Raw genomic sequence first — 27,280 nt, forward strand, 5'->3', positions numbered from 1 at the left:
CTTTGATAGCAAATGTTCTGAATGATTTTTTTCCTTTCCTTTTTCAAAGCTGAGATTTTTTGGCACTTCTGAAAATGGCTTTGAAGTCACTGATGAGTTAGGTGTCTGTTTGAAAGTACTGGTTATAAGATGTGCACCTTCTTTCTCAGTGCTAAGTGTATCCTGACTGTGTTCAGCTTCATTGTTTGAATCAGCTGTTATTAGACCATCTTCACTCTTTGCAGATGAAATGATACTGCTTTTTTTGCCTGACTTCAATTTTACCTTGGCTAACTTCTTGTTATTACTTCTTTTTTTCTTATTAGATGACGATGATCCATTTTGTTCCACTGAATCCTCATGATAAAACTCATCTTCAGGATATATAGTTTTGTCTGAATTGGCAGACCCGTCACTGTTTTTTGCAAAATATTCAGATCCTTTTTTCTGAGGCATTTCAGAATATTTATCTATAGCCTCTGTTGCGGAATCCTGTGTGATTTGCAACCCTTCACTTTTAATTACCCCTGAAATTTCCCTATGCTTTTGATTTTCATATGTACCTTGCTCTAGCAAGCTAGGTGATTTTCTTTTCTTCTTCTTCTTTTTGGTGACGGATGATGCAGATTCGCTGTTCTCAATGAGCGTTGTCATCACTGATTCAGTCGTGGTGCAGATTCGATTCTCACTTTCAGTAACAGTAGGAATGAATCCAGTCATTGTATTTATATTCTCAGTAGGACTGTTACTACATGGAGGTGCCATCATCTTCATCTGGCTATGTCCAGCACAGGTTGAATGCCCTGAATCCTGAGAAATAGCTATTAAATCAGCAGCTTGGCATTTTAATTCTTCTTTTGACTGACATAATTCTGAGTATGTAATGAAAGAACTTACTGATCTTTTTATTTGTTTAATATCACATGACTTTTGGATGTGATCTGCTGTACCTGGCCTAGCTGTCTGGTAAGTTTTTGATGATGGTATGAAACCACTGCTGTTAGCTTTGGAAGTTGATACTAAACTACTATATGCACCTTGTCCCACAGCTGATTTCTCCAACATATTCTGCACTAATGCATCCTCATCAGGCACTTCTAACGTCTTCCTATTTGTGGTTTCTATTAACTCACTACTTTTGTGGCTTACTTTAAAAAGCATTTCTTCTTTTATATTTTCTGAAGAAAGCTTTAATAAACCATTGTCACTCATCTCATTAAACTTTGGGTTACTGACACTTGATGTTTTTCTGCTTGAATGAGCTACCATGCAATACTCAGATGTTTTTTCTCCATTCTCTATTTCCTCACTGTAGGAAAACTGTCGTATTGTCTTCTCTTGAACCTCTTTCTCAGACACCAAGGTGACGCTTTCAACTACTGCTTTCTTTTGTCTAACACGCCTTGGCCCAGGGGTGGGAGGCCTATAAAATCGAGGCTTGATATTTTTGTCTGGTACGTTGCCTGCATCTAAATCTGCAGAACTGCTCTTCTCAGAGACATTACAATCAGAAGTTTTCGAATCAGATTCTGATTCTTTGTCTGACACTTCCTCATTGGATTGCTGTACCGAGTCTTCCTCTTCTTTATTGCAGCTCTTCAAAAATGGAGCATCTTTTGGATTTACATGCCCTGATGTATTTGCATTGGATGAGCAGTCTTCCACATTCATTGCAGAAGAGCTGCAAATGGAGATATTTTTGTCATTAGAAAGGCCAGCGCGACTTACGGTGGTTGTCCATTTAATGGTTTCTTCCTCTTTAATTTTGAATCGAACTTTCATTTCCACTGTGATGCTGCCATCTTGATTAACATGAACAGATTTCTCAATGTCATCTTGATACTGTGCCACAGATAAGTCTTCACCAATAACTGACCGATTTCCTTCTATCCCATTATGGCTGTCAAGAACATAGGAAGACTCTGAGTTGTTATCATTTGAGTTGTTATCATTGCTGGATCCTTTATCAGAAGAAACTGAGAATACCTGAGATCTTGAACTAGAGTCTATTTCAGCTGTCACTATCAATAATTACATTGAAATACAGATGCATTCAGTAGACAGAAAGTAGAGCAGACAAATACCATGGATAAGGATCCAGATGATTAGACAGCAGACAGGCAACAAAGGAGCAGAAAAGAAGAAAGGAGAAAAATTAGTATTAAAGATAATAATGAAATGTGTTATTATAAGTACTTTGTTTTTTTTATTTTTGCATTAAAAAGTACAGAAAAAAACCCATGGGTAATCTTGCTATCCATCTATGAAGTTTTCAGAGAAAGAAATAAAAGTCTTAATAAAGAATTAAGTATTTAAATACTTGTTAACTTAATTTTATTTTACAATTTCTTTCTAATGCCAGAACTGTGGCCTTATTTGAAGTTCCAAAGCCTAAAAAAGTAGTAGGTGATCTCATTTTATACTTAGTTGAGAGCTGAGGTTGCCTTTAGCTTTTCAATGGATTCATAGGCACCCACTTGTTTGGGCATCAAGCTACCAGCTGCACCTCCTCTTCATGCTTTAGTGATCATTAATATATCATTTCCTATTAGTTCTTGCAGTTAGTACTAAAACATGTCAGTCAAGGTGAATATATATGTCCTTGGGCTTAATCTAACAATATACAGTGCATGAATAACTACTCTTTGTAATGTCACTGACGCATGAGGAAAGGATTCATATCCAATCCTCTGAACTGACCTTCTATAAAGAAGTAAACAATGAAGTTCCTGAACTCCTTGTAAAATCTGAACTTAAATCATGACATGCTGAAACACATTTATCTGTACTATATGACACATGACTTATGTATCTGTGCTGTAGACAATGGTGCAAAGCTCAGCATAGCCAATTTTGATTTTTTTAATTGATTTTTTTAGTGTGGCCCAAAATGGGTTAGCATACAAAATATATACTCCCACACTATGTTTTGATTACTCTACAATAACTTGGATCTTTTAAAAAAGTTTCTCTCATTTCTCTCTCTCTCATAGTTGTTCCTGAAGAGTTGAGAACTAAAAGAACATGAGATAAGAATAAAGTTTGCTGATTTCCAAGGTCTTCTACATGTGCAAGGGAGACAGTGCAGGTACAGCCACACAAAGGTATGAACAGCTGCCAGTGATATCTAAATATATATAATTCACCATTTAATAGATAAGTTTTCCTTAAGAAAAGCATTTTAACACATGTAATATTAACTGATCTACTTTTCTTGAATTAGAGTTTGTTTTTTTAAGTGGTCTCACGTCAAGACTTTTACAGTAATATGTTATCATTACAGAGACTCGTCTATAACCTCAGGCAAATAGTCTTGCAAGTTTCTCAAGCAGATGCCTTACCATGAACTGAAACAAAAGTTAGTACAAACTTTTCTATCACAGACAGAACTTATGCTTCCCAAAGTATCTCACCTTCTCTGTCTCGGGAAATGGAATTAGAACAAAGATGCTGAAATTTCATTTCCCATGTTTTCATATCATCAATTATGTCTCCTGCACCTGACATTTTTTATATTCTCAGGTTAAAGGCAAAAAGAGGGTTGTTTTTTCCTCACTCCTTCTGTGATTGCTGTTAACTAAGAATTAGAAACAGTAGATAATCAGTTTCAGCAGCTCAGGTTTTCTACGATTGCAAGGTTCAGTCTCTGTCTCAAAGCAAAATCAGAGTAGGATTTTTGTTTCTGCAGAACTTTCATTCTCAAAATGTTCACATTTATTCTCCCTTGACTCATTATGTTATGCTCTGCAAACAGATCTCAAGCTGTGCAAGTCAAAGTACATTAAGGCTGTAAAAACTTAAACTTAATAGCTTGGTGGGGAGATAATAAAGTGCAAGAAATGTGAATGGAACTCCCTCAAGCAAATGGAAATCAAATGTCATATATTAATGTACTCCACAACACTGGCAGGGTTACTGTGGAAAGTCCCAGAACAGTAACAATTAAGCTGTTCCCTGGGTTCTCCAGTACAGCATGAAGCTGTAGCAAGAACAGCTGGGATTTAAACCTCTGGTTTAAGGAAGTTCCTGCAGATAGTACTTCAGCCCTACAAGATGCTCTGATGTCAGGAATTCCCACAGGACCTAAAGCTCTGGAAGTGCAGCATTTGATTTCCCTCTACCTCAGGCTATTCATCTAGACTGGCCTCTCTCCAAGAGCTCCTCATGTTCTTGATCATCCACTGGCCACTCCACACTCTTCCTGACCTTATCAGTGGAGCAACTTCGTGAGCAATCAAAGAGAAAGTACATATTTGTGTATCTTTTCCCAAACTTATTAAAAAAATGCATATAACAGCCATGAGGATGTAGGAACGGACAACACTCTGTTCAGGCAAAATCAGCTTCAAAAATATGATGAATTTGTGAGTGGATGGATGCTATACTAGTTGTCCTATTTATGGGGAGCATGCAATAAGAGAAGAGTAAATCAGGACAAGCCAAACCTCCACTGGTTAAGTTCTGAAAACTGGACAAAAGTTTTGCCCAAGCAATGCAATGAGAGCCTAAAGTCGCCTGAGGTTTTACCTTTACTACTGTTTTTATTAATTCTGACACCAAAAAAAATCAAAACAATGGCAATCAAGTGAATTCAAATGAACTATACTCAAAGATTTTCATCTGTGTTCTGAGTAAGTCTGTCAGAAACAAAATATGCATACTAGCTGAGTACTTACCAGAAACTTGCATTTTAAAAAGAAAATTAACACTTTGATCTTTTGTAAGCTTATAGAGGAGTCACAGCAGATATAAACAGTTTCAACTGGCCTTTATGAATATCCTTGATCCCAGTAAGATTGTCACTGTTTATGCCTTATGCTAAGAGAGATAAATTAATAAAATACAAATTAATTTAAAGAACTTACTCTTTTCACTTTCTGACTTGGCATTTGCTTTTGGGTACACACGATTTCCGATTCCAAGCAATTTAGCAGGCCGCAAATACCCAAGAGATTCATAATTACTTGGTTTAAAAGGCTCTCTCCCTGCTGCAACTACAGCTCCAGAGCACAATATCAGGGCCTGAAGATTAGGAACCTGGAAAAAGAAGTAACATTAAATTCTTTGCCTTAGTAACCACCAAAAAATAATGTGATTTATCCCTTCCTAGCTTTATATCTTCACTTCTTAGTCTCTACATTCATTTGCAGCAGACTATTAAATATGCATCACAGCACAGAATTAATTTTTCAATTCCTTTAAGGCAATTCCTATTTCTGTGAGGATGTATCTTGCTATATAAATATTTTGGATAATTACTTCAAGAAACAACTTGGATCCAGATCAAAATTTTCTTAAAATTTAATTGTTTACATATGTTATTTTGTTTCATCATTGCACATTGACTGCTCATAGTCATGAAATACGAATACACATTTGGAGGTAGGTATACATATGGAGACATTCTTGGAGGAAAAACTCAGAATACAGCACAAGTTGTTGACTCATACTTCCACAAAGGAATAGGACACCACCACAGAGCATTACACTTTGGAAAAGATCTGTGCAGGTCATGTAGTTAAACCCTCTGCTCAAAGCAGATCTGACTGGATCAAGGTGCTCAGAGCCTTGTCTGACAGTTTGGAATGTATGTTCCAAAATATATTACAAGATAATGTTTACAAACTGCACTTCACTAAATTGTGGCAGTGAATATGGACAGGTTCTCAACCTAATACACAATTTCAACATGTGAAGGGTAAACAGAAGATTTCATTTGCACTCTTGGAGTTCTGCATGGAATTCTCTTTCTAGATATCTGCTATGTGTAACCTTATGTATTTTTCTGGGGTTAAACAACAGACAGAAAAAACACAGAGATAAAATTATAAAAGCAGCATGCAAGATTAAAATCTGGATTATTACTGCTGCACCCTCTGAGTTTAGAGGTACAAAACCTGGTCCATGGTTTGAAAACCATAATAGGGACTAAGGTGTCAGAGTTTCAAGTTATAAATGGCAAACCACTCTGCCTTTGTGCAATGATAAAAATATGTGTGGGCATTTGATGCTACTTACCATGTTCTAAAACATTAAAAATCCCAGATAAAGAGCATTAAGACTAAAGGAAAATTTTGTGCAAATGGATAAAAGTATAGAATAGGGAGCATGCCTGAAAGAGGCTTGAGTAAGAGAATGAAGTGTTTTGTTCTTTTTGCATAAAATTAAATGTATACATGTCTTCACTAGCTTCTCTCTGTTCCCAAAATTCCAGTATATTTCCTTCAAGCTAGTAGCCCTTCTAAAGGGGGAAAAAGAATAGAAAGTAAACAAATTAAATTTAGCACATCTGATCGCACATCAGGATCATACATCAGGACCATGTTTCAAGCTCACAGGGGATATTTTTTTTTTTAATTTAAAATAATCTAGAAGAAATAATAAAAGAAGTCAGTACTCATCCATATTCTCACCTTTCTGCCATCAGTGGTATAGAGTTTTGCAACTGGATATTGCATTAACTCACTCATATAATCCAGAAAGGCTTCAAATGTTTGTGTATTTTTCTTCCCCAAAACTATGGTGCGCCTATGTCTTACATCCCCATTTTTGAAAACAAGCATCTTTTTGGGAGTTGTTATTCTGCTTTCTCGATGGCCAAACCCATCTTCATGCTGCCTCGCTAATTGCACAGCTCGACGACGAGCACTGACAGGCCTGCTGATCTGCCAGGGCAGCGGCTTTTTGCTGGCCTGTTCCAGGTTGATGGGCTTCATTTTCCTCTGATGGGAGCAAATATAGGATTTTCCATCTTCCAGATCCTCCAGATTGGTGATGCTGTGTCTTCCTCTTGGTGTACTAATATTCCTTACTCCAAAAGGAAGCGGGACCCTTTTGGATAAACTATCCAGCAAGGCATCAAATGTCTTGTAAGACCTGCTATTAACAACCATTTTGATTCCATTAAACTGGGGATCTCCACTTTTATAGAAACAAATCCGTTTTGCCACAACCGGTTCAGTAACATTGAAATGGCGCGTGGATAAACTCTGTTCACTCTCGGAGGAGTTTGGATGATTCACTGAGTAACTACTTGAAGGTGTTTCACTCATTTTGACAGCAATCTGGAAGAAAAAAAGAGATGGATGTAAAACTTTTCCTGTGACTAGTGAAAATATGATCTACATTTTGAAAGGTGCAGAAAGAGGATTTATGAGAAACCAACGGCAGCATGTTGTGCCAAAAATCACTGGATTTAAATGGATTCAAGCTGTTATCACTAAATTCCACAAAGACTTCAGTACTGTCAGATTAAGTTAGTATAGCTCTGCTTGCAAGTATTCCCAAAACTCTCCAGTGTAATTTCAAATCTCTTATCATTTTGGTGCAAGAGAACTTTCCTTAGAAGGAGGTAGTTTGTCAGTCCATCCTTTCTTGAACATGAAGCTAATGACATTTCACATTTAAGATATTTAAGAAAAGTTCTTACTAGGAGGGAGAAATTTAGTACGAACCTTTTTTGGTCCAAAATAGCTAAACTGAAAGACTATGCAACTCAGTCTGATCTTATATACTAGTTTCAAACCAAGGCAAAACTGTGGAAATCAGAGAAAAGTCTCCTGATTTACAGCACTATAATCTATACCATAATAAGGTCCAAAGCACGTGCTAAAGTTTTATCATAAATTGACATATTATTTGCTTTTCTATGACAAGTTTTATATCTCACAATACATATGTACTACAACAGCCACATTTATACTGAGCAAAAAATAACTACTAACAAAATAAAGCATTTTTAGTAAAATGAAAGTCTTTAAGTCACTCAAAAAAACACAAAAAATTCTGGTATTCTTCAGGAAAAGTAGCCTTGAAATGAAAACTTTTAATAAATTTAAAATATTTTTAAATATTTTAAAATATTTTTGGCTCATAAACAATAAATTATTTCTGACAACCATATTGATAGTCTTTGTGCTTGTAAATGGAGCACCAATCTTTCCATTTTAATCCAATCTAAATATATTTACTGTAATGACAACCTTTTAAGTGACTAAAATATCTTTATCTTAATTATTGACTTGCTTTCACTGGAACACAGGGTAAAAACATTCAACTAATTAGCCTCAGGGAAACAGTTTTGGTAGACTTACTGAAAAACTACATAGCAGTCTCAGGGAATACTTGTCAACAAAATAAAATAAATTCTTTGATGATGTAATCTTAATATAGCTGCCATATTGAATAATGGAACAATCTCTGGCTAGCATTTATTTGTTTGAATGAAGCTATGGAAAACTGTATTCTGATTATTTTAATACTGCATATATCAGTTCTGAAATTGATAAGAAAATGTTATGTTTCAAGACAGTGAAGGTTGAAATAAAGTCAGATTTGGTAAGAATTTATCTTAGTGTGTTCTTACAGATTTTCCAATAATGCTTCAGCTGAAGTGCAATAGTGCACTGCTTCAGCTCAGGTGTTTTGCCTTCACTAGGAGTTAATTATTTTGAACACTGATCAGAACACAGGAAGAAATGTCTCCTTATGAAACACAATTTATGCTGTAAAATACACTCCGCTAAGTGCTAAAACTAAAAAATAGCCAAACAGGACAGCAGCAGAATGATGTACTCTAAGATTGATTTGCACAACCACAATTCCATTTAAAATAAATAAATAAATTTTAAAAGCCTAAAAAATTAAAAACAAAAAAGCATTTAATTAAGGAGCACGCAAGCAGACATTTTCAAGGTTGGCAGCAGCAGCTTATACAACCCAGCTAGTGAAATGGCTTACTTTCTGTAGGAGGGAGGAGCTCCACTTCAACTAGAACCACTGGCAGCTACAGTTGTTCATCTTTTTTGACATATCTACTCATTAAGCTGAGTAAATTTTCACTATACTTCTATACTGAGAGATTGGCAGGTGAGTTTAGACTAGGGACACAACTTGAACCAGACATTTTGTGCTGCATGAGTCATTCTGCTTAGCTGGATACGCCTAGAGGAAATCTATAAACACAAACTTTCCTACTCTCTTTGAAGAGCAAATGTTCTGCTGGAGTGAAAGCAGCAATGACAGAAGTTCTTCAGTGAACTGAATGTCATACTGCTCCATTTCAGCTGGCCAAGACTGGAGTTTGAGAGTCCAGTCCAGGATCTCTGCAGAAAAAGCGTTATTGTCAACACTGGCCAGAGAGAGAAATGAACAGACACTGCTCCTCAGCTACTCTCTACTGTACTTCTAACACTTTGTGAAAATGAAGTGGAATTTCATCTGTGTGACTTGATTATTCACTCTTACTAGAGATAAGATAGGTGGATTTTCTCATGAGACCACTGACGTTAATCACTTTGGAATTAGCATCTCAGAAGCCGTTCTAGATATTTGTACTTGTGCGAAACATTCAGTTACATAAGCATCAACATTTGAAAGAGAAATACAACATATTTCACATTAAGATAATTATTAAATTTAGTCTTGACATTGTGGAAGTACTGAAATCCGAGACAAAGAGGAAATATACATACCAAGATAGAAAAAAGCACACTTTCCAGTATAAACATGAAATAATTTCAATGCACAAAACTAAGAAAGATAAGTTTTCCTTAGCAAGATGGATGATATACCTGTATACAGCACACCATGTTTCTAGCATTAATTTTAATAGCAAAAATTGCTTCTGCATTTTTAAGATTCCTTATAGTTACATTTTATAAAGAGAAAACATTTTAACAATGAACAATCAACTTATTGTAGAAGTCTTTTTCATACTATGCGCCACCACAAAATACCTTAATTTAATCATAAATATACAACCAATTTTCATACTTAAATGATATTCTAAAATTAAGAAATAGCTGATATTACATGAAATAGGATGCCTATTAAGATATTTCTGCAACTAAAATGTTGAGAAATTTATTCTCCAAGAAAAGAAAACAGAACTTCATCTTTTCCCTGCATTCTATAAACAAAACTATTCATGCAGTGTTTACACACAAAGCCAAATTCTATAAAGACACTAAGTGGAACACTTTGTTCTAAATACATAATACCCTCAATGCCATAGAGCTGGTAAGCATTGCATACAATTTTATCATACTCACCCACAGTCCTATGTAAATAAAAGAGAGTATAGTTTGTTTTCAGAGATTTATAAATTGTACATGTGGCTGTCTATGCCGCATGAAACAACATCCTTAGTCTTATTCCAAGTATGTTCAGCCTGGAAAAAACATCATAATCCACTTGCTTAATCTCAGCTAATGTGAATCACCAGACCAGGTTCACCACAAGCAGCCACTGTTCAGAGCAGAATGTCTAACATCTCATCCAGCAAGTCCTCTTATATGATGTTAAAACACTATTTACCTATTAAATATTTCATTTGTATAACTTTCTATTTACTTAGATTGCTCAAGAAAGTCACATAACCACATAAAATAAAAATGTGGGTGGGGAATGTGAGTTATCTAATCTACCGTCTAGCCAGAGTAGGTTTATTATCCAAACTAAATCCTTAAGTGATAAAAAATTTTAATATACTAAAAATAGAGTTTCTATCACTCACCTTCTGAGACTATTAACTATCTCTAATTATTAGATATCCCTTGTTTTCATTCATTCACTTCCTCAGGTTGATTCTCTTTGTGCTAAAGATTCTCTCATATTTTTCTCTATTCAGATAACAATGAAAATAGTTCCAGAATTTCTCTAACAATAGTTAGTAAAACATGACAATCTGAAGGAGTTTTGTGATCCATAAGGCATTCTTTATAGCATTCTTCGTGTTGGAAAAAAGGCCATGACTATTAATGTGTGTGAATATAGTTCAGGAAGAGATAGGAGGATTATGTTTAACTGTATAATATTAGTTATGCCCTGCAATGTGGGATTTTTTTTTCTTTTTTCAGTGGAAATACTATGTTCCCAGGTGGTAAGTGTTCCATCTAATTGCCACCAGATGTATAATCTGATTTGGAGCTTCTTTGCTTAATCAGGATTACACCAAGCTCCCAAAACTAGCTGTTAGAACAGTAACAAAAACACTTCTCAGTAAACACTACTACTACATGCTGTAATGAGTTTTTAACTGGTCTCCTTAGTAGAGAATTCAACATTTAGTGATGCTGCAAAATACCACTTCAGTTCCACTTTCACAAGATACACAGGTACAAACAAAGATTAAATTATAATGTTGCACAGATATTTCGCTATAAACATTGCTTTTTATAGTAATATATGAATATATTATTGTGGTCCTTAATCTATTTTAGCTGTTGTGCCTGTATTCTAGTCGGTATTCTGTTGTTTACACTTGTTCAGAAGACAAACAAGTGCAAATTCTATTCTGGTGTCTTAAAACTGCTTGTAACAGGAATTGATATTGGGTTGGATTTCCCTACAGCATAGGATTTAAAACATCATTGCTACCCTCATTAATGTTCCAGTGCATGCAAAGACACTTTCAATAAACAGCTAATCCATCAGTGACTTCTGAGTGTCACTACAACTGGGGACTCAAGAGATCATGCTGCTGGGGCCTGGTAAAGATGACAATCAAGTGTCACCATTTGACAGTGTAAATGCCTCTTATGTCTCCAGGACTTCAAAAGGCTTGCAAAGTTTCTGTCCAGATGTATGTAACTTAAAGGTCCACTGCATTTGTTCTTGTACTACAAAAACTTCATATATTCTGAAAAGATAGAAGAAATCGTCAACTTTATCGTAAAAATAGCATCAGTAGAATTATGCTTTATTCAGGCTTAAAGCTAACAAGTCACAAAAAAATCATCACTGCTCTAAAGCAATCAATATTGATACAGAAACACCTTTCATCCATTCATGTGGGCAACTTGTCTGACATTCATAGAATTATTAAAATTTTGCAATAAGAATTTAGCCTTAATATCTGGACAACAGTTGTTCTTCATATATATACACCTTTCAAAAAGAAAAATGAGTGAATATAAAATTAGTCCAGAAAATTGAAGCAAGCAAAATCAGGCCACATGAGAAAACATATCACTGACTAAAATTGTAATGGCAAGCATGTTTACAATTTTTCTGAGTTGCTGTCATTCTCACTTTTAAATTACAAGCCTGTTTATCTCCAAAACACCTTCAATTCTATATTCTGATACTAAATGTTGCACTTAATTGCACTCAATATCCCTCTTGGTCCTATTTTTTAAGGGTTACTTACTGGGCAATAACTGAAATTAGGAACATATCACTGTGAGACTGCCACTAAGTTTCAGTGAGAGGTCTCTTCTCTCACTGAAAAGAAGCAAAAAGAAGAAAGGACATGTTTGGCTCTTTGTAAACATCGTGCCAGATAAGTACAAAGGATCTACACTAATGACCCCCAGGCATCAGTGGGAGGTTGTTTTTTTTTGTTTTCCAAAGGCTGTCCTGTAGGAAGGCGGTGCAAGAGACACGGCCAGTTGGAGGTCCAGTGCCTGCAGCACCATTCTATGAGACTAAAGGCCTGAGTCCAGCACCCTAAGGAAACATAACCTGCTGAGTTCAGCCCTACCTGGGCTGAACCAAAGCTCAAGTGGATGTTTTCTAGTCTAAAGTTTCTAACCGACTCCAAAATTCTTTGTATGAGACCAGAAAAATACAGCATCAAAATAACTGGAACAAATATTGTATATTCAAATAAATGAACTTTTATCACTACACATCCTGATTTTGAGCAACTACTCCTGCCTTTCTATGGACTTTGCTTCAGTAACTGAACTGAATAAATGTTTAAAGTACTTAAATATAACCTAGGCTTTCCACCTCCTTCTACAGGTCCTCAGTGTTTCTCAAGACCGCCATACCTAAGAAATGACGCCTGAGGAAGAAACAGTATGTTAGCAATTACATTCACATTTTTTCATTAGCAGATAACCAGCATCCCAGGTTGAGAAACATAAGCAGCCTTTTCTGCAGCATTATCCTGAGTGGGAGCAGGGTCAGAGCCCTGTGTGTGATGAGGACTTCCTTGCCTGGCAATCCTGGTGCCCTTGAATGACACCCTTTGTTTAAGTCGAGCCATATGGAGCAGCAGTTAGCACTCGAGTGCTTTTATCATTCACCAGTGAGTCACTTCAGAAAGAGCAGTTGCTACACCAGTTAAACTATTACTGTTGATCTCCTGCCCCAAGAAAATGCTGATAATGTGCCTTATATTTCCAAGTCCCTGCAACCTCTTATATTTCTGTTTCATTTTGGTTTTTTTTTAATTGGACTGCTCAGTAAGGTATGGAATTAGGAAACTGCTATCAAGCTAAAAAGGAAATTATCACATTAGAAGCAGGGGTCTGGGTTAAGTTCCCTTCAGTATGCCCAGACTGTTTACATCCTTTCCAGCAAAGCTTTCCAAAAAATGTGGCACTATTAATATGTTACTACTGATAAGATTTTGAACCATCACATTACAACAGCATTTTACTGTTTGATATACATGAACTTCTTATCAAGTTAATCCTCACAGACTTTTATTCATTAAATTCTCCAACAGAGATTTGATAACCAACAGCTGAGGATGCAAAATGAGGAAAAAAAGTATTCCTCTGTGGAGGAAAACAAAACAAAGTAAAGACAAAGCTCTGCTTTTAAGAGAACTCTGCCTGAATGGTTAGCTGAACTGAAAAACTCCTGTTTGAGTTGTTCTGGTTTTTGACCACCACTACATTTTAACTCAAATCTGAATACACATTTGTGTTCAGTAGACAGATTGCTCTGGGAAATGCCTGGCCTTCCAGAACTACAAATTAACCCATCATCTTTAAGTGAGTTAGAATTTAATTCTGGAATGTATAGCCTATCTCAGATTTAAATGCATAACCATTCTCAGATAAATTTTCCTTATTTTCTTGCCTCAGATGTATTGAACCATCTACATTTATTTTCTGCTATGTAGTTTATACTAATCAAAGGGAAGGGTCAGCCATGTTCTCATTTTTTCTGAATGTGAACATCTGGAAAAAAGAGCCATCCTAGACTGTATTCTTATTTGTTTGCATTACATTTACACAAGTCACTGCAATGATATGTGAATGCCTACAGAGCTCAAATTCTTTAAACAGGACAAAAAGTGACTAGAATTTTTTCCATACCCCTAGTTTTCTTCTTTTACAACATTTTTAAAATTTCTTCTCTTCCCTGAATATTTGCTTTCATGACCCTCACAGCTCTTTCACCAAATTAATAATGCAGTCATCTGTACAACCAACCTCAAAACACCATGATTTGTAAAAAAAACCATGTTACAACTAATTGCAAATCAAATCAGTGATGTCAACTTATTAAAGATTGATTTCTTACTATGTTGGTCATAAAATCTTAATGTTTTTCTGAAAATTTCACTTATTAAGACAGCTAGGGTTGTCACACAATCTTTTTTCATGATTTTTTACCTTCCTTGTATTTCTTAACAATCTGTTAATTTATAACTATTATTCTTTGCATGTCCCAAAGAGCATGGCCAAAGAAAAGATTAAGCAGGCAGCACAGGATTTCCTTGGCTAAGTTGTTATCACCTTACCTTGCCATTTGCCTCAGTTTGTCTACCTGAAATTCCCTGCAATGGCCTTGCCAGCTTTCCTATTTTGTGAAGATGTTGTGAAGCATAAACTAGTCTCCAGCAGCATAAGACTATGAGGGACAGACCTTTTGGTTCCTTCCAGAGGATATAATAAAATCTTTTGCTAGGATCTGGTCTTATTTCCTTGACGGCTTAGATATTTTACAGTTTTGCCTCTTACAAAATTAAAGTTTTAAAGTAAAAAATTACATCTTCAAACACTTGCTCTGATCTGCTGCCTACTCCTGCAGGTGCCCAGGCTCCTGAGGCTCCCAAATTGCTAACAGTACAGCTCTGCTGCTGGGCACGTGTACAGCTATCCCAGCTCTGACAACACTAAGCTGCTTAATGTCTTATCTTTGGTGCAACGCAAAACTCGTCACTGCTTTGCCAATCTTGCCTGAAGAAACCTGGCCATCCTCTCTCACAGCCTGGGCAGACAGCTGTTGCTCTCCCCCATTCCTCTGGCTAGTAGCTGAAAAGCTCTCTTTCCACTCCAGAGTTCTAGTTCAGTGCCTGATTTAGAGCAAGGATTTAAATCCATATATCTAAGCCTGCAAGTCATTGAACCAGCTCAGTGCTCCTCCTCCTGTCTAGGTTCTGTATCAGAACAGACTGATGAGTGCACAACATCTAATTCCACAACAGACTCCACAGCTACAAATGCCCAGTGACAAGACACACCTAATTTTAAGCCTTGGTTTAGATACCCATTTCTTTGACAGACATAAAAATAGTGTCAGATATAGACATACACACACACACATCTAAAGGCTCTGTTTCTGCCCAGGATTCAGAAGCCAAAATATCCAACTCAAATCTGAGCATGCCTGGATGAGACAACCCATCTACCTCCAGCCACTGTATCACTGTGCCTCTATCCCCAGTAAAATCTAGATCAGTTGGGTTAACTCTTGGTACAAGCAAGAAGATCTGAGAAAATACAAGTACTACTGACTTTTATTTGGCTGTCACACAGATATTAGAAGTGAAAAATGGAACCAAATATATGTTCCTAGTACCAACCCAGGATTCCCATGTTGAGATTTAAAGCTGAACTCAGTTACCACTTCTGTTACTCTAGCTCTCCAAGAGACTTGGTTTTCCCTTTCTGCATTTACTCTCACTTACATATAAATATTTTAGGTAGGTATTTTTGCATATGCATGTTTATGTCTAACTGGGTGTGTGTAGATACACAAATACACACCTGCACCCAAAGAGAAGCTCTACTCAAATATCTTCAGTTATTTTTATATCTTCTAGATTAAATGGTCATTTTCTGGTGTTTTTCTTGCATATTGCTAGACCTGTTGCTTCCCTTTCATTTTATTTTGGTTTGGAAGTCCATTCCTTTAAACTCCCTCATATGCTGAACTGGTGTTTTATCAAAGGATCTTTATATATATATATATATATATATATATATATATGTATATGTATATGTGTATATATATCATTTTGAGCCAATTAGATGCATGAGGTTTTTTTTTTGTGAAGATTTCCAGCCTCTATTTCTGCATTATAATTTTGTCATAGTGTTTATTTCTAATCTCAAATAATGCTAAAAAGTGACATTTGATTGACAAAGATTTTTTTTATACTCAATAAAAAATAGAAAGGCAATGTCTACCTGCTTCAAAAATAATCAAAACATATTAGCTGTTATCACCACCAATTTTCCATATATCAATCTTTCCTCTTGTCTAAATCAAGCCGCAAATGTTTCCAATAAAATTTTTCTACACACAGCGATATTGACTAAATATTATACATAAACATGACTTACTACTTAATTTTAATTAAATGTTCGCTAGCAAAATTATGTAATTTCTATTTAATAAAATATTTTTGTTGAAGTTATTAATTTTTAATGAGTTTATAATTAAATTACCAAAAGCTATAGAAGTATTTTCTAGTAGGAAGTCTGTGAGATGAATATATGACCACAGAGTGGTAAAAAGCATCATTGCTGTTTCCAAGTTCTTTCAGTAAAATATGAGAAAGATTACTCAAAGTCTCATCATGAGAGACTCTGATACTAGATAAAATATAAAAATTTTATTTTTTTTTAAAAAAAAACATTCATTGGCAAAGTTAAAGAATAGGTGACCCACTATCTTTTTATTTTATCTCTTAAGCAAATTTAGTCAAATAATTTACTCTGTGCTTGACACAGATAAAATCTAATACATATAATTCTTAATGGAATGGATCTGTCCATTTCCCATTTAATGGAAAGGATCTGTTCATCAGACTGAGCCCCAGACTGGTCCTTGTGGTGTTTCTCCACTAATAAAATATCACAAAGCCAAGAAAAAGCAGATGAGTTAACTCAGAAGACAATGTATCACCTATCATTAAGAACTAATGAGAGGGGAATGATGGCAGGGCCTGGCTGTCAATACAAGTTTATAAATTTTCTGCTCCTGCTGCTCCATTGCAGCAGAAAGCTGACATGTTTTCAAGCTTCCTTCTTCTTACTATTATTATTCTTCACTTAAGACAAACAAAACAATCCTTTCTCCCATCAACTGTTAGTTTTTGCGTCAGGCTCTTCTCAGGGGTGTCAACCAATAGAAGAGGCAACAGACAGAAACTGAGGCACAGGAAATTCCAGCTGTATATAAGAAATAATTTCTCTGCTGTGCAGGTGACCATGCACTGGAACAGATTGTCCAGAGAGGTTGTGGATTCTCCCTCACCCAGGTGCTCAATCTGGATGCAATCCTGTGCCATGTGCTGTAGGAGCAGGGAGGTTGGACCTGATGACCTGCTGTGGTCCCTTCCAGCCTGACCCATTCTGTGATTCTGTGAATGTGGCCTCAACTGGAAAGGAGGTATGTTCAGACACCCCACTCCCCTTCAGGTTACAGCTACAATATATTGTGCTGGGAAATGTGTTCATGCTGTTATCTTCACTCAACTGAATATCGAGCAGTATCTATTTTCAAATTATTTTCCAAATTAAAAAATGACAAATTTTTAATGATTTAATTTTTGTTACTGTTCCTTAATTCCTGGACAATTTCAAACACTAATTAAGAAAAAGTGCTCAGATTTTCAGACCATACTGAAGGAAAACAATGTTCTTATATAAATCTAATACTGTCTAAAGGGATGTTGAATCAGAGAAATATATTCAGATCAATTCTTGAAACCTTTTGGTAATGGTAATTTATCACAGTGACAAAAAAGGCATGCTTAATATAGTAAAATATTGGCCATGCTTCCATAGAATTCTAAAGGCATATTTATGCAGTTACACTTTTCTTCAGAAGAGCAGCAGCTGACACTAGCTTTTTGCAGGCACAGCCATCACTGTCTTCGGAGAATCAGAAGACAGCACAAGGCCTTAGAGAATGGAAAAAAATAGAAAACTCCTCAGAAAAAAATAAAAAAAAATTGGGAAAAAAAAAATAAAAACCCCTCTGGAGCAACCTCTGCTTGGAATCACAATCCTTGTGGCTTTCACTTGGAACGTGTCAAGAAAAGAAAGCAGCTCGCAGAAAATCTTTTGAACGTTGCTGAAACAAACCAGTAAATTTTTGCAAAACCACCTCTGATAAGGTCACCAGCCCAGGCCAACCCTTGGCAATCTCTCCAGTGGCGTGACAGAACAATGGGTCCTCCACTCGGAGCAAGCGGGCAGGCGCAGGCTCCGCGGCTCTATCTGGGCAGATAAGCAATCCCTGTGACTTCAAATAAATCACAGCCAGCGGAAAGAGTCATGGTGGATAGGCCTCCTCTCATGTTTTTCTTAGCAGACTGCCACAGGGAAATACTCAGATGCTGAAGGATGTCTGTTTACTTAGAAGAGACTGATGTAAAAAGAAGTGACACACTATAATCTGGTCACGCGAACTGTCTCTTAGCAATTAGACTGTCTTAGTGGTTCAGTGTTATTTTAGGCTTAATTTTTGCTTTTGGAATGAAGACTTGGCGCTTGAAAAACACAGTACATGTTACACCACATCATCCATGCACTTATGATGATATCAGAGGCTATTAAAGTCATTGCATCATTTTTGTAAGATGTATAACTTCAAGCTGAACTGAGTTACTCCCTTCGCATTTTTGAACTACAGAGAAAAATAAAATGTAGTATGCTTTGTTCAGAGTGTTTTCTGAATAGTAGTCCTTAACTTTTTTCTCCTTTCAGAAACTGAGGGGAATGGAGATGAAAAATAATTTTGGTAAGACCCTACTACAGGGTTAAAAAACAAATTTTCATTTAGATACTGATTTCTTTTTATTGCCACTGATATCCCTTAAATTGCAGATTTTCCTAGGATAGTCTCAGACTGAAAATATAAATTGAGAGATAATTCCTAACATACATTAAGTTGTTTACACTGCAATAAGTACAACAAACTTGTTTCCAACTCAAAAAATAGTTCCCTGTCAAGATGTAACCTAAAATAGCTGCAGAAACAAGAAGGTAAGATGAAAGAGTACTAATTGCTATATGTCTGTACAACTACAAAAGGAGCCAATTCAAAATAGGCTCATTTTTATTTGTGAGGGCCATTTCTACCAGCTTGGCAAACAAAAACCATACCCAAGTCCTCTCCACACATGCACATACCATCAGGCCCTTAATTCCCATTATTTTGCTTGAATTTTACCACTGTTTTTTGTCCTTCTCCAATGCAGTTGTGCATTTTCTTAATTTTAAATACATCAGAGCTTTGTTGAACTGATATATTTTGTTTTATCTTTCATCTATCATCAATAATTCAGTTTCATTCCATATTGTATGTGCTCCCCATCACATTGCACGCACTATAGAAATACACAAGACGTATTTGTTTCTGTTGTCAATTCAAGTGGGAACAGAAGTGTAAATCTCAGAGCTGAAGAACAGAATCATGGAAGGGATAATGACTCATAAGTGATCTGCTTTCAAAAAGCATTTTTAATACCTAGTAATAACAGTCTTTGTAAAAGGACCAAATTGTTTATATATGTGTAGTCAGAATAAGATAGATAGATGATAGATGGTAGATGATAGAAGATAGATAGATAGATGATAGACAGACAGATGATAGACAAACTGTTATAAGATAGTGAAAGGGCTTTTTTATTCTGTCAAGGTCAAAGTTTTGTTACTTCCTCAGATGTTTTAAACCCTGTTACCTTTCATATCATATAGCAAAGATATATTCCCCGGTTTATTTTTAAAAGCACTTATTGTCAGGGTTGCAGACAGACACGCTCATGCATGGGTTGTCCATTTCAAGGTTTTGCTAGCAGGGGGGATAAAGGGAGGGATGGGAGGAGGCTGAGGCTGCCCTGTGCTGGACACAGCTGATTCCTGTCAGCTCCAACAGACCTAACACAGGACACAGATGAACCCATCATGTTCACACATCAGTGATAACACATTTAAGAAAACAAACAAACAAAAAAAACTGGACAGGCAGAGGAGGAAGCAAAAAAAGGGAGTGAGAAGAAGCAGTGTAAGCCCCAATGCAAGAGAAGGAGAGACGTGCTACAGATGCTGGAGCAGGAACTCCCCTGCAGCCCCTTGAACAGCCCACACTGAAGCAAAGATCTGAATGAGGGCTGGCAAGACCTCATGCCTTGGCGGTTTTTTCCCTCTAGGACTGCAAGCTCATGGAAGGACCCACAGTAGAGGAGAGGAAAGGTATCAGATGGAAGGAGAGACTGAGACGATGTGCTAGGGACTGACTGCGTCCGTTCCTTCTCCCTCACTGTACTGCTTGTGGGATGGGTGGCAGGATCTGAGAGAAGTGAAATTGAGCCTGGAAGAGGGAGAGAGAAGATTGTTTTATTGGCTGCCTTTTTTTCTCACTACCTGAATCTATTTTCATTGGAAATACATTAAATTCATTTTCCCCAATTCAGGGCTCTTTTACTCACAACAGTAATTGGCATGCAGTTTCTCTAACTTTATCTCAACCCACCAGTTTCCTCATCCTGTTTTCTTCCCCTGCCCCCTGAGGAGGAGTGGGTGAGCAGCTGGGTGGGTGTTTGGCTCTTAGCAGTGGCTAACCCACTGCTGCTCCCCAGGAGGAACACAGATCCCTGAATTCAGAAACTGCATCTCCTGGCTTGTGCAGTTCGTCTAGATGAAAATCAAGGTGTTTCATGAGAATTACTGCCTCATAAATATTCCTTTTCTATACACAATGCCTGCTAGCAGCAGATGGAGATAAGGGACAAATGAGGCTGAAAATACTTTTTGCTTTCATTATCTTCAAAGGATTCAGAGCTGAAATCCTCACTCTTAAAATAGGAAGTCTTTTGTCAGAGAAATATTTCCCTTGGTACTGGTTGATTTCAGACAACCTGTCCACAAACTAACACAAACTGTGTCCTTTGCCCAAGTAATCCCATTCAAGTAAATTAAACTAATACTGTGACCAAGGGTTTTGAACTCAGTTGTCTAAACTGAAACTGTTCAGAGGAAATTTGATTCAATGCATTCCAGTACTTAACATGCTAAGAAAAATATACATTAATCTCTAAAACAACTTATTCTGTATTTTCTAAATGAAGTTTCTGTTCTTTAGTTAAAAGACACTTTTATTTTAGAAACTTAACATATGTTTAAAATGGTAAAATAAGAAAAGATCACAATCAAAATAACAAATCAAACCATTTAAACGAAATATTTTTAACTGCTTTTTTCTTGGTTGGTGCCCAATTTTTTCCCCCTCTTTTGAGACTTTAACTCTGGATTCACAGAAAATGAGGAAAAAACCCCAACTGAAATGTCAAAAATTCTTGTATGATGAGAAAAGGCCATGATTTGAATTTGACAGGACAATCAGTGTTATGATCACATCTTAAAAAGTAAATGTTGGTTTTTTTAATATTTAAAACTAGAATATAAAAACTAAATAACTGGGAGCTTGCCACATGGCAGCTGACATAGGTTGGCCTTACTCTCCTAAAAGCCCAAGAACTTGTAGCAAATTGCAACAACAGAAGAAGAAGTGGATCTTTCTGTGATATTATAATCATGCTGTTCAACAAATGTCTACAAGCAGCTCAGTACTGCTGATGCATCAAAAAGTAAAAAAACCCCAAAACTCCCAAAATTACTTTGGGAGTGCATAGGTGTAGTAACAGAGATGCTCAAAAGAAAGGCAACAAACATTATTCAGTATTAAGTGTACTTCTTTAAAATTATTACTGCACATTGTCCAAAGGATTAAGATAAAGAGTAAATAAAGTCTCTTTTATACAAAATATGTGTCAAATCACTGCTTGAATCTTTTCCTCCTCACATCGATGTCAGTAATTAGCCAATATAATTAAATTTTAAAAGGCAACCTTTTCTATTTGAAGAAAATTGAGCTTAAGGTCAAATGAGGTCACTGCATAACAAATGTGTACCCATCTAAAAATCAAATTTAGCCACTACATCCTGCTCAGTTCAGAATGTGAAGTCAATGGACAAATACAAAGAAAAAGGTATATTTTTCCCAAACTTTATGAAGAAGTAGTAGCATTGCATTACCTAGGCTTTTGTTCTGTTATTAGTGTCCTAAAACAGAAACTCTATAGCATAGTTAAATATCCACAAAAGAAAGGGTTAAAAATTCAAAACAAGGTACAGAAAGAAAACCAACAAATCCTGAGAGAACTGTGACATGAGGGAGCAACCCTGTCCATTCTAGGCAGGCAAAGCTAAAGTGAGTTAACTTCAGCAAAGAGAAATGTTGATGCAAAAATTTGTACAAGGAAAACAAGCCCATTTCAATTTTTCTGTGGAATCCTGCTGTTTCTTTCTAAAAATGAGAGATTTGAGTAAAACCAATTGTACCAACAGTGAATTTAAGCTAGTGCTTTCAAGAGCTCTCTATTAACATCTAAGAATGAGACTAGCTTTTTAAAGCATAAAGTTTGCAGTATTTCTGGGATACATCCAATTGCAAAATGCTCTAGGTTGTACAATGCTCAGGAAATTTTCTGTCTCAGCCCCAACCTCTGGCAAGGACAAGCTCAAAACATATTAATCTGAAAATTATAATTCATTCATTTGTCATTTTGTATTTGCTCTTGCTTTTAATATCAGACTGAGAGAACAGCTAAAAAAAGGGATACCTTTGAAATGTCATAAAAAATTATTCATATCATTTAACTTCATCAAGATATTTATAACTGATGACAAAATTTGCTCCTGTGCTAAAACTAATACTGTCCACACCCATAAGCCTTTTGCAGTGCCTCTTTTCAGTTTGTCTTTGATGCCAGAGCCTTATCTGTGAAATAAACCCATCAATTTCCAGACAAAAACTGGAAAGAGATTAGCTCCCTCCCTGCTGAGATAAATCACTTCCCAGTGTACTCACTTGCACCCTTCAACATTTTTCATGTGGTTTTCACTCTGACTTGGCCTGTGAAGGAATGTTGGCTTCAAGAGAATTAATATTTCTGTGACACAGATATAGAACTGCAGGCTCAGTTTTCAGAATTAATTGGTATATTATTCTTTAACTACATGTAATGCAAATAGTTATTTACTTGCTTCACATGAATGATCATACTGGGTTTCAAGCCAGGCAAGAAAGAAAAAATTCTTTTTGCATCTGTTCAGGTTAAGCTGACAGTTAAACTTTAGAGGATGACTTTAGAAACTCACGTTGCACAGCTGCAAATATATTTATGATTCTACATGTGAACATCATAACACAAACACAGATCTTATAAGCTTCTGGAAGTATTAGAGCTTTCTAACACTCAAGATCCCAGCACAGACCCATTTCTCAAATATTATGAATGCTGTGAAAATTCTTGCTTTATAAAAGCAGTTACAGCCTATCATTACTTTAAAACAGATGCAAAATTAGGTTAGAGCACACTGTCAAAGGCACTGACTTACAGAATAAAGAACATCATTCTTTAGGAAGACAGATAGGAAGAAGGAAAGCAAGTACCAGCTAGTCCTTTAATATCCAGACTAAATCACCTGTGCATCAAAAATTCATTTATTTGTTACAAGTGCCTCTTAAGACGCATAAACAAGCATATATTGGTGTCCATTCAGATCAGGATCAACAGACTATCAGGACAGTTTGTTTGGAATCACAGAGCAGCTGATGTAGGAAAGTGGCTCTGGAGGTCACCTAATCCAACCCACAGCTCAGAGCAGCACCAGCCACAGCAGGTTGCCTGGAACCATGTCTGGATGGCTTTTAAATACTTCCAAGGATGAGACACCACTGGCTCTGAGCAACCTGTGCTCGTGTTTCACCATTGTCACATTAAAATAGGATTTTCTTATGTTTCAGTGCAATTTCCTGTATTTCAATTGGTGGTGTTTTTGTGGTTTTTTTTCTAGGTACAACTGAAGAAAAGTTTGGCTTCGCTTTCTTCATTCCCTGCCCATCAGCTATTTATATGCATTAACAATATTCCCCTGACTTTTGTCAAGGCTAAACAAACCCAAGTCTCAGCTTCTCTTTGAATATTAGATGCTCCACCAATCCCTTAATCACCTTTGTGACCCTTTGCTGGACTCATGTCAGAAGGTCCATGTCTTTCTTGTACTGTGAATTGGTTTGCCTTTTACTTTTTCCTTCTATCTTTAGATTTGGAAACATATCTTTCACATACTAAATATGTACTAATACCAAGTAAATTTTGTTCCCAGGATTTTTATCCCTTTCAGTGACAGAAAGCCAACAAGTACAATTTCATTGCAAAAAGTAATGAAATTACTCCCACCTGGGGGGGGAAAAATTTAAGTAATCCCACCAGCACAGCAGAGCCTTCTGCTTTAAGGCATTACTTGTTTATCCTCATCTAGGCAACAGTCTAGAGGCAAAACAACATTTTCACGTGTCCTTTTCTGTTGCAAATGTATCAGGTGAGGGTTAAGGTGTCAGGGGCACAGAAACAGCCAAAAAGCAAGAGCTGTCTCAAGGAAAGGAAAGAGATTCTTCCTCTCCACTGCTGCTGGAGTTACCTATCAACATCTTTCCACAGGGTGACACTGGACAGAGGATTGGAATGCAAAAACTTTCAAACTGACATTGGCATATCAGAGACAGCAATTGTCTACTGGCTAGACTGTTTCCAGAAATCCAAATAATCCTCTCTAAAATTTACTGTAAACCCTAATCACACAGCAAGTAAACTAAGGTGCAAAGGGCAGCAGCGTTTGTTACGAGTACTATTGCTTGGGGGTTTTAGCACACAAAATCATGAATTAAGGACATTAGATATCTAACACATGCTCACTCACAGTTTTTAATCCTGCAAAAGACAAGGATAGGCTTTGTCATGGGATATAAGTCTGTATAACAGCTGTTGGAATTTAAGGACCACAGAGCTCAGACTGAAAACAGCACAAAAGCTGTGTCAGAATCTGAATAAATTAGCTAATTAGTTTTTCTCTACCCTTGTTGTTATTTTGAAGCCATCATTAAACAATCTGCAGGCAACTCTACAACACTTTGATTCTCATTTTTCTCTGGAATAACTGCAGCCCCATCCTTTAAAGACTGATAATTGAGCAGCTCATGCAACAAGGTTAATGAACATTCAAATCCTGGATCTGCTAGGTTTGGAAAGACTAACAGGAAAGCAAAGAATATGCATCCTCTAAGCTAATATGTGTCGTGCTGCTTCAAAAAAAAAAATGTTATCTGAACACAAGTAAGCCATCTGTCCTAGTGGGCATTCTTCCTTGTTATGAAATGCTCATAGCCTTATTTCTTTCCATTTTACCATGCTAGAGAGGCCAACAGTTTAATGTCACGAGCTAAACCACAAAATATATTTTGGTTTGGCTTAAGTTCGCCTATAAGTTATAAAACACACTTCAAACAAAACGTCTGTCTGAAAGTGTAGCTGCAGATATGCTTTGAATTTCTCATTCATCAAGAGAAGGGTGTAATAAAGTAAATCTAATGTTCTGAGATTTCAGCAGAAGTGCAACACTGACAATCATTTTAGGTGTGAAAGAATTACACAGAAAAAAAAAATTCCATTAAGTTTCCACTTCGTTACTACAAAAACTGGGATTTGCTTTGTCTGAATAAGATAGTCAAGATTGATCCAAACCCCTTAAGTTGCTAGGAGCCAAAATGTAATTTTTAAGTGCATATTTTTCCATTGTATCAAAGGTATGAAACTGCACTTGTTGAGACAGTGTGTGTACATTCCCCAATATTGTAATGAATACTTCGATTTTCCTGTCATATGTTGTTTTCTTCTTCCCAAAAGCAGAAATGTGCATGATACAGGCTCTTGGTTTAATGACAGGTTTTAAATCAGGTTTTTGTTTATACTCAACACTACAAATTGTTAGTAAATTTTCAACTGGAACAACAAACTGTCTTTTCTTCTGTAGCTTGTCCTCAAAAGGTGAAAAGTCAGAAAGGTGGAATATTCACATATTTGACCTAAGTCTAAAAAAAATGTTTCCACCACAATCCAAGCCTTTTTTTAAGAGAGCTCCTTTTTCCACATGAAAGATGTTAATGCTTTAATCTATATTTAAGGCTATCTGTGAGCAGGCCATCAAACACCTTTTGGGCAACCTGAGTGAAAAGTCTATGGGAAGCCAGCAGAAGGAAAATGTTCACAAAAAATGGAGCTGCTGAGATCTCAGCAGCAGGTCACTGTCCCAAGCAGTGATGTCTAGGTTTAACACTTGCCTAGAGACTGACCAACACTCAGGCCACAGTCCAACAAGTCCCAAGAAATTTAGAATCAGCGTGAAATACAAAAGTAATTCTCAACCAGAAAGCTAAAGGGAAGGTTATGAATGTGCATCTTTCACATGAAGAAAACTGCATAATGGGCAAGAGTCTTTCAGCATTTCCTGTCCACCAGTATCCTTTTCTCCCTGCTTCAGTTGCCCCAGATTTTATTCATTATTGAATAATATTACTCAATGTTCTGGAGCAACATGATAATAAGTGTAGAGCTATAAATGACCCAAATGTGTAGAACTGTGCTCAGTGTTGATATAAGAGCTCCTACAATATGAATGACTCAGCTTCCATTATAATGCCTTACCAGCTGATCTGACAGGAAGACCCAGTGGATTAAAGTATTTATTTGGTGAGTTTATGTTTGTAGCCTGGCCTACCAGAAGTCAAAATTAAGGAGAGGAAAACTCCTAAGTGATTAACAAGATCAAAGCCTAAGGTTAAGTCAGGCAGATCATGTACAATGTTTAGTACCTCCAACTACTACCAAACTTCGCATGAGCTGTCTAGTGTGGCAGCTTTCAGCGACATTCCTTGTCTCCTGCTCAAACTTTTCTAGATATTGCTCCATTCAGGTTTCCAATAAAACATGCCTTTTTCTCTTTATCCATAACAAGGTTTAAATGCTTTCTAATTGTAGAAAAATTTCAAAAGTAATTTTTTTCAATAAATAAAGCTCTACACTACATCTGCCCTAACTATTTTCGTAAAAATGTCAAAATAGAAATTCATAAACATTTTCAAAATTCAAAACCAAGATTATGTAAATGGTGAATGACCAGAGTTAATATTGTGGAGAAACACAAAACTAATAAGAAACAGCTACATTCCTGATCTAACTAATTATGTGTAACAAACTAATTAAGCAAGTTTCTTTAACTGTACAAGTGAGGTTGTTAAGTAGAAGAAAATGACACAGTTAGTAGAGAGTATATTCTATTTACTAAAATAGCACATGCAGTGGTGCTCTAAAAGTACAGTATCTTAAACAATGCAAAAATTATAAAATGCTTTTATCTAAAATTTTACAATGCACTAGAGAATCCTCTCTTTAGGGGATTCTAAGGTGCTGATAAAACTG

General features: G+C 36.3%; 1 protein-coding gene across 1 annotated transcript in view; it reads right to left on the bottom strand.

The window, feature by feature from the left end:
• RP1 (RP1 axonemal microtubule associated) overlaps positions 1–27,280 on the bottom strand; it is a 205,012-nt gene that overhangs the window by 155,235 nt on the left and 22,497 nt on the right. Inside the window, exons 3-4 of the mRNA XM_086888036.1 lie at positions 6,393–7,043; positions 4,845–5,016 (exon numbers count right to left, since the gene is read on the bottom strand). Coding sequence (XP_086744162.1) covers positions 4,845–5,016; positions 6,393–7,031 — 811 coding nt within the window. The 5' untranslated portion in view covers positions 7,032–7,043. The remainder of the gene's footprint in view (positions 1–4,844; positions 5,017–6,392; positions 7,044–27,280) is intronic.

This window comes from Cyanistes caeruleus, chromosome 1 (assembly GCF_971803275.1).
Source record: "Cyanistes caeruleus chromosome 1, bCyaCae1.hap1.1, whole genome shotgun sequence".
NCBI lineage: Eukaryota > Metazoa > Chordata > Aves > Passeriformes > Paridae > Cyanistes > Cyanistes caeruleus.